The 8,530-nt window shown below is 35.1% G+C and overlaps 1 protein-coding gene across 1 annotated transcript; it reads left to right on the top strand.

Moving 5' to 3' along the window:
• The first annotated feature begins 293 nt into the window (after positions 1-293).
• Positions 294-7,626, top strand: LOC127422863 (ciliary-associated calcium-binding coiled-coil protein 1-like). The gene is made up of 6 exons (XM_051666672.1): positions 294-308; positions 406-547; positions 1,280-1,424; positions 2,521-2,538; positions 2,583-2,637; positions 7,477-7,626. The coding sequence occupies exons 1-6, from the start codon at positions 294-296 to the stop codon at positions 7,624-7,626; spliced, it is 525 nt and encodes a 174-aa protein (XP_051522632.1).
• The last annotated feature ends 904 nt before the right edge of the window (positions 7,627-8,530 follow it).

Raw genomic sequence — 8,530 nt, 5'->3', positions numbered from 1 at the left:
AGCTCAGCGAGTAAAGATGCTGACTCCCACCCCTGGAGTCGCAAGTTCGAATCCAGGGTGTGCTGAGTGTCTCCAGCCAGGTCTCCTAAGCAACCAAACTGGCCCGGTTGCTAGGGAGGGTAGAGTCACATGGGGTAACCTCCTCGTGGTCGCTATAATGTGGTTCTTGCTCTTGGTGGGGCATGTGGTGATACCCCAGAGCCATAGCGTGCGTGGATACCACGGGGAATAGTATGAAGCATCCACACACACTATGGCTCCGGGGTAATGCGCTCAACAAGCCACATGATAAGATGTATGGATTGACAGTCTGACACGGAAGCAACTGAGATTCATCCTCCGCCACCCAGATTGAGGTGAGTCACTATGCCACCATGACGACTTTGGGCATTCCAAATTGGGGAGAAAAAAATTGCATGTTTGAAAAAAGCCACGCTGTTGGATTATTTTGTCAATGGATTTTGGTGGGCCAAAGAGATGAAGTTCACATGTCAGCAAATCTCATTTAACATGGCTCTTTTACAACAATTACTTGACAACATAAAAAGTATGGTACTCAGTTGGTCATGTGATCTCAAAATGGTGGTCCCCAACTCAGTTCCATGTAAAATAAATAAGCTTTTATTTGGCTACTAATTGAATGGAGTCTTCATCTCAAGTAAGTGTACATTATTTAAAAAAAAATTTTTTAAGTACGATTCATTTCTTTAGGAGTTAAGGCTTGTTCACACCAAACCAATGGCCTGTTTTTTTCAGTTTGTTTTCGTTCCAGACCAGCTTTTGAACGCGAACAATGGATTCCTATGGCAATATTCAAACCGGGTCCAACAAATCATCCGCCGACAATCCAAATGTTTTTTTTACGGAGAATGGTCCGATTTTTTTTCTTTGGACTGTGCTGAAAACTGACTGACCAATGAGATAAGAGCTTTTTGTAGCTGCAGCTGCTCAATCCTGCACATTGGTGGCACTAATCAACTGGCATTGGACGTGAAGCTGATAGCGCCGCCTACTGTAGTGTACAGGGGGTGAAATATTTTTTCATTTAAATATTTTACAGACTCGGTGTGAATAAACCTTAACAATTTTTTATTAAGAAAAAAAGTAAGTGCACCTTTAAGTGAGTATATACAAGTATCTATTTACTCTCCTTTTAATCTCTTTGCCAAAAACTTTTGAGATATTAAAGAGATCTCAATTGTGATTTTTGTTTTTTTATGTATGGATTACGTATGGTCATTATTCTTTATGTTGATGCTATTGTTGTTAATTCATTCAGCTCAGCCATGCTTGAAAATGCCTTTTTTTAAGGCATTTACCCTGACAGTGCTTGCATCCAGACAGTCACCATCAACAGAGGCTGATACCAGTCATTTATTTGATGCCGATCAAATCAGAGACATCACTGATTACTTCAAGACAAGGCTTGTCTCAAAATGTCACATCCCTCCTTTAATTTCATTCCTCTTAAATACAATTATCCTTAAGCGTATGTATGTTGAATATAAATTTAGTCATTCTTTACCCTTCACATTATTAATAGATGCAAGATGTTGCTTTGCCATTAGACAACCAGCATCAAGCAACACACTAGATCCCTTTTATGGCCTTCATAATTAATGTAATGCATAATTCATAAACCAAAGGACTGTAAAGCGTGCAGACTACTGTGGCGCATAACAAGCTGCATGGAAATTTGTCTTCTTTTAGAACGCAAAAATGAAAATGAAAGAACAGTGCTGTAATCTGTAAAAATGACACGTAGTGTGTGTATTGTAGTTCAGTGTGTTTGATGTCTGTGCTTACTTGAAAGCATAAGTGATGTTCCCTTTGCCAGACCTAAATTCTAAATGCTCATTATTGCTTGTGCTTAATTCATCTTTAGATTACCTCAGTATTTTTCCATTGGCTTCCTTTAGTGAGCAAGATACATGCCTCTTTTTGTAAAAAGACTTATTATTCAAAGAACATCATTTGAATTTCAATGCAGGCAGAGGATTTTGGGTCGTTGGTTTTGTTCCTGTAGTTCAACCGGTAGGTCATGTGTTTGTTTCCCAGGGAATACATAGAGTATATTGATATATGGATGCAAGTTGCTTTGGACAAAAGCACCTGCCAAATGCATAAATGTAAATGTTATTGCATAATGTAAACTATTTTATAGTGTATGTGTTCAAGGGTTTGAAGTTGGATGGAGGGCTGAGATGGTGAAAAGACAACAATACATGAGGTTACTTAGTCATCCAGTGTTAATTAAACAGAGCTGTTCTGCCTCAACACAACTACATCTACATTTGTTCCCTATAATTTTAATTGTTCTGTTTAACATTGCCAATAGAAGCTCAAATCATAGGAATAAGAGTTAGGATTACTGCCAGATACCTAAGTATTGACTCTAATTACACTGTTCCAATAGTGTATAAAGGGTGTGTGGACATACTAACAATTATGAACAATAGCAATTCTGACAGTATGACAGGTCTTTTAAACTTCTACTCTTCTTCTATGCCATATAAACAGTCTTTTCCAGCACTACCGACTATAATTACTGTTTTGAATTACTGTTATGAATTACTGTTTTTACTATATGAATTACTGTTCACTCACCCAAGAGAGGAGCACCTTCTGGGAATGGAGGTAAGATTCTGATTTAGCATGGCAAATTATAATTGCTTAATGATTAGATGTTGTTATTAAAAAATAAAAAAAAATAAAAAATAGTTTTTAGTTTTCTTGACTTTTTAACTGACAGTATATACTAGATGTAATCAAATTAATGAGTAACTCTGTGCATTACATGAAACATGAAAAACAATGTAAAGTTGTGCTGTACTCTTTTAAAAACTGCTAGAAGTGAACCTAAACTTAAGGCACGAGAGGTTATATTGTGAATATGATGAGTAAAGGGCGTTGTTAGCAGTGTTGAGTGTAATGTGATAAAGTAATATAATATTTTTTGTTACATTTTAAATTCTTGTAATCAGATTACAGTTACTGATTTTAAAGTACAAGACTCGGGTTACACATATTTCTAAAATAGTATTACTTATGTAGAATACATTTAAAACATGAATATGTTCATATGTACATCTGTTGCATTTTTGTAATGGCTGTAGAATCACTAACAAGTCCTTGAAAAGGAGCAATCTTTGTGGTGCTGTGTGTTTAACTTGTGCGCAAGGGCGTAGATATAGCATTGATAAGGAACACACTTTAAACTCACTACTGAATATTTGTTTTTATTAAATAATTTCAAGTAACACACTTACAATAAAGCATTAGTTCATTTAATCAAGAACCTCTGAAAAACAAAGCGCACATACTACAGCAACAAAACCCCATTGTTTTAAATCTTTAAAGAACAAATAAACATGATTCAGACACACAGATGGTTACAGGTAGGTGCTTGGAACACATTAAAATGTATAGAAAGAACATACCACCATATATTCGCAAAAATACACAAAGCCACACTTCCGCATATAACTGTTAGACCGCATGTTGCTATATCAGTCTCACCTGTCTTGATATTTTATAGACTCTCAATAATTCTAAAATCCTTTTTCAAACAACAATAGCAAAGGTTTAATGTTAGCTTACTTTTATGAATGTAAAACTTCAAGAAAAACGATTCAATAAATTGAATGGAAGTAATTCCATATCTCTGGAAAATAAACAAATAAAACAAAGTTTTGAACCAGTTCTACACATCAGACTTAAAAGTGATACTATATACACGACAAGCAAGTGATCCGCCATTGACAATCAGTAAAAAAATATTATTAAAATCAACTTTTAATCCACCATGTTTTTTTCCTCCAGCTCTGAAACTCCAGTCTGTTTGATTGGATGAGTGGCTCAATAGCAGTGACTGTTGGGTAGTATGAAGGGCGTATTGAGGGTACAAAGGGGGTGCTCGCGAGCACCCCTCGGAACACTAAAATGTAAAATGGGGCACCCTACGATCTTGTGGACTTCGTGGGAACATGCAAATGAAGGCCACGAGACAGCAAGTCCACATCAAGTGTGCCATTTGGGACAGGGCCCAACTCAGTTTGAGACTGAGATACTTCCAAAAGACACAGTGCAATGTTCACTCGTTCAATTCAATGAGTCTGTGCTGTTGTTCACTTAAGAACCACCAATTCATGATCAAATTGTTCAGACTGATTTTGTGAACCAGATTAACAAATATGTCATGGTCAGGGTTGGGAGGGTTACTTCTGAAATGTATTCCACTACAGATTACAGAATACATGCTGTAAAATGTAATTTGTAACGTATTCCGTTAGATTACTCAAGATCAGTAACGTATTCTAAATACTTTGGATTACTTCTTCAGCACTGGTAGATTTTTTCACTTGTTTTAACTATAAAAACTCTGCCAGTACAGTAAGACAAAATACACATGTTAAAAATACATTCTCTGAAAAACCTAAATATCATATGCAGTGTTGTTTCTAAAACAAGATCAATCAAATTGATCTTGTTTTAAGGATTTTTAGATGTTTTTACAGTAAAACAATACAAAAATAATATCAAGAATATGATTTTTGCCCTAATATCAAAGGTCTTACTAGAAAAAAAGAAATGATGATCCAACGTGAATTTTCTTGATAAAACAATATGATCGTGCCTGGTAACGTGCATGTAAAATGGCTAGAAATAGCATTTTAGCTTAGCGTAAAGCTGACAATTTCTTCTGCTCCAAACTTACTTCTCTGTCTGCTCGTATGAATGTAACACATCATAAGAAAGTGTTTCACCGCTGTTCAAATGCACTTTGGATCGCATCATTTATATGTATAAATGTTTTCCATCTGAAAGGACTAAATATTAAATGAAACAAATGACAATAAAATGCAAAGTAATCTTCAGTAATCAAAATACTTTTTGAATGTAACTGTATTCTAATTACCAATTATTTAAATTGTAACTGTAGTGGAATACAGTTACTTATATTTTATATTATATTTTAAATACATAATTCCGTTACATGTATTCCGTTACTCCCCAACCCTGGTCATGGTGTATCCTCTGTTGCAGTGATGGGAAACACTGTGATGCAGGTTTTTTTAAATTAATTTTAGCTTCAGTGCCTCTCAGCTCATTTGCTCATCTATAATTGATATGTAAAGATCATGCTCTGTGTATACTTTCAAAATGTCAAACCAGAGGAATATTGACAATATTTTTATTCCAATTACAGCAAAATATTTCTGTGTGCAGGATGTATCTGTATTAGGGCTGTCAATCAAATAAAATGTTTAATCAAATTAATTACATGGTATGCAGATTGATTAATTGAACTAATCGCTGAAAAAGTCCCCCAAGTAAAGATAATTCAATATATAACAATCAAAATAATTATAAACATAAAATATAATAATTCAAATACATTTCAATATTGTGGCAGACAAATAAACCATTGATAAGACAATACAAAAAGTGTCTTTAAAAGTCAATATATTATTTGTTTGCATATCATTGAACAAGCCTATCACTGGCCTACAGGTCATTGCAACTAATTTTGCAGTTGAGTGCATACGACACATTGTTGCATTCAATCTGTTCATATGCATCAGATGGATGCTTTTGGTGCGTCTCACTGTGGTTACGTCACAGTTCATTGTTTTTCAGCATATTTAGCCATAAATGCTGTGTTTTTAGGATGCAGAGTCAAGGTAAATGTTGTTTAAAAAACTTCAACTTTAAAAAAACGCATCTCGAGACCCCCACATTCTGTATCTTTTGATCTACTATTGTTTGTTGTCTGTACAGCTGCACTTGCCTTTATAGCTGGAGCTGTGCTTACTGCCCCCTACTGACTGAGACTTGCAAAAACATTGAGGTTACACTTCAAGCTTGAATTGTTCCGTCGGATTGGTAAGGAAATTATTTATTACAGTGGCATGATTAATTGTGTTAATTTGTTTTATTTGTATTTAACAAATTGCACTGAATTAAGGCATTAAATCAAAGGCCTTAATCTGTATGCAATCTCCTTAAAACTGGAGCACTTGATTACATCACAAACATCAAGTCACAGATTTGTTTAGTGTCTAAATGGCGTTTTATGCTGTAGGATACAAATAATGATAGCTTCTGATTTGCATTTTACAGTGAACGAGACATCAGAAACAGAATCTAGGTCACAGATACAATGGGTGCTGAACGCTATATAACAAAACCATTTTTTATTTGTTTTGAAAGGGAGTTCAAAGCACAGTTTGAATATTAATGTACTTGCTTTTTCCCCTCTTATTGGAACCATTCTAGTGGATCAAGATGTTTCACGAATAACACAAAAGTAAAACAGGCCGATGAACTGCAGCAGGCGTTCTATTTTTACTTCTATTAAAATGATACTGTTGACATTAATTTGTTTATTGCTCAAGATGTAGAACACATGAATCATGTCAGTAGGAATAATGGGAGTCAATGCAGTAATGAAAGAGCATTGTTTTCCTCCCCTGCCTCAATTTGGCCTTGTAATTACATTCAATATATAAACCACAGACTCTTTGTTTTTGTTAGTGTGTGCTGGATTTGGATTCTAGGTGAAGGGTTTCCTGCCAAATGAACAATAAAATGTTCCAGCCAAATGAAGAGAAAATTCAACTCAGCTGTTAATGCAGATCTTGAATTTTCAGAGGCACCACAAGATGTGGTTGGAATTTAAAAAATTAAAATAAGTGACACTATGGCAAGCCAAATTAACATTCGGAATTTCAACTAGCAAGGAATAAATTATACAGATATGTGTAATTGTGTTTTAAATATGATTCAGTGACACATCATTGTGAAATTCTACTTGAAAATGCAGTTACAGATATCAATAATTATGTTGTTTTATTTGAAATGTAACTTTTTCTGTAAAGAATGGGTATTTCCACAAGTAATGACATAATTTTTTTATATCAAGAATTAACGTTTTTACCCATGCAAACCTAATTACTGATTTCAAGAATTAGCATTTTCACTAGTAGACATTTCATTACTGATATCAAGAATTGTAATATATATTTGCGGTCTGATATTGTTATACTACATATTGATCGCAAAACTGTATAATTGACCATTGTCCCAGGCAGGCAACCAATGTCCTACATTGCTCATGTCTCTCATTTCTCTCCGTAGTCTCTTTATTTTCACATAATAAAATAATTTTAGCTCAAAATTGTAATTAAAGTTCATAATTCCATAGTTCAAAATTCATAATTAAAGTTCATATATTTAATTATTTGGTAAGTAGCCGTATAATAAGCGGGACAATATACATTAAGCTAGTCATTATCACAACTTAAACCCCTTCAGCATGATACAAGGCCCCTCGTCAAGGTCCTGATATGTTTGTCTGGGCTTATTTTATGATAATGACTGGCTGACTGTACATTATCCCATTTTTAGTTTTACAGAACATAATTATTGATAGGATTTTTAGCGGCCTTATAACAATCCAGACTTTTGTTTCAGAAAAGCATTGAGGTGATCAACCCAGTTGACTCTGCCGGCCCGCTGGAAGAGGGCATGCTCTCTGATCTGTACTTCCATTATCTGGCTCCCTCATGTGTCAAAATGCCTGAGCAGTTAAAGTTTCCTTTTTCCACCCTGGTTCTTGTATAATTATGGTTGAGCTATCCAAAGCTGTTCTACTAGAGTAATTAGCTTGCAATAAACAGCTTTATTCTTTGTGTGGTTCAGATTCTTTGTGCGTTTGGGTGGAATTACACTTTCAAAGATGATACGTTTCACATGTTATTAATTTTCAGACGAAACACGAATCTGCTTCCAAGTATGAGTAACTTTTTTCCTTTAGCTGGCACTGCAATATACAGCTGGAGATGACTGTACTGAGCAGAGGGAATCATATATTTGAGCAGTAGGATTACATCACAGCCCAAAAAATCATTACATTTCATCCAGGCCCTTATGCAGTCTCTGACACAAAGGCCTGTATTTATGTATTTTTATTTATTTATTGAGTGATGGAAAAAAGTGGTTACAAAAGATAAAATTAAGAATTGTGTGTTTGTATAAAGAAACAAACACACACACACACACACACACACAAAACAACTTAAATGCATGGGAGTTTTATCAAACACTTCACAAACACCAACAATCATGCCACGGTCCAAATCACTGAGATCACATTTTTTCCCAATTCTGATGGTTGATGTGAATATTAACTGAAGCTCCTGATCCATATCTGCATAATTTTATGCACTGCATTGCTGCCACGTGATTGGCTGATTAGATAATCGCATGGATGATTGTTGGTGCCAGATGGGCTGGTTTGAGTATTTCTGTAACTGCTGATCTCCTGGGATTTTCACACACAACAGTCTCTAGAATTTACTCTGAATGGTGCCAAAAACAAAAAACATCCAGTGAGCAGCAGTTCTGTGGATGGAAATGCCTTGTTGATGAGAGAGGTCAACAGAGAATGGCCAGACTGGTTCAAATTGACAAAGTCTGTAACTCAGATAACCGCTCTGTACAACTGTGATGAAAAGAATATCATCTC

This window comes from Myxocyprinus asiaticus, chromosome 32 (genome assembly GCF_019703515.2).
Source record: "Myxocyprinus asiaticus isolate MX2 ecotype Aquarium Trade chromosome 32, UBuf_Myxa_2, whole genome shotgun sequence".
NCBI lineage: Eukaryota > Metazoa > Chordata > Actinopteri > Cypriniformes > Catostomidae > Myxocyprinus > Myxocyprinus asiaticus.
This window is presented reverse-complemented; position numbering and strand designations above follow the sequence as displayed.

Excerpts from the sequence above, each read along its gene's own strand:
- LOC127422863 (XM_051666672.1), top strand. Across the intron at positions 548-1,279 it reads ATTACTTGACAACATAAAAA|CTCAGCCATGCTTGAAAATG; the intron begins GTATGGTACTCA and ends TAATTCATTCAG. Across the intron at positions 2,638-7,476 it reads AGCACCTTCTGGGAATGGAG|AAAAGCATTGAGGTGATCAA; the intron begins GTAAGATTCTGA and ends CTTTTGTTTCAG.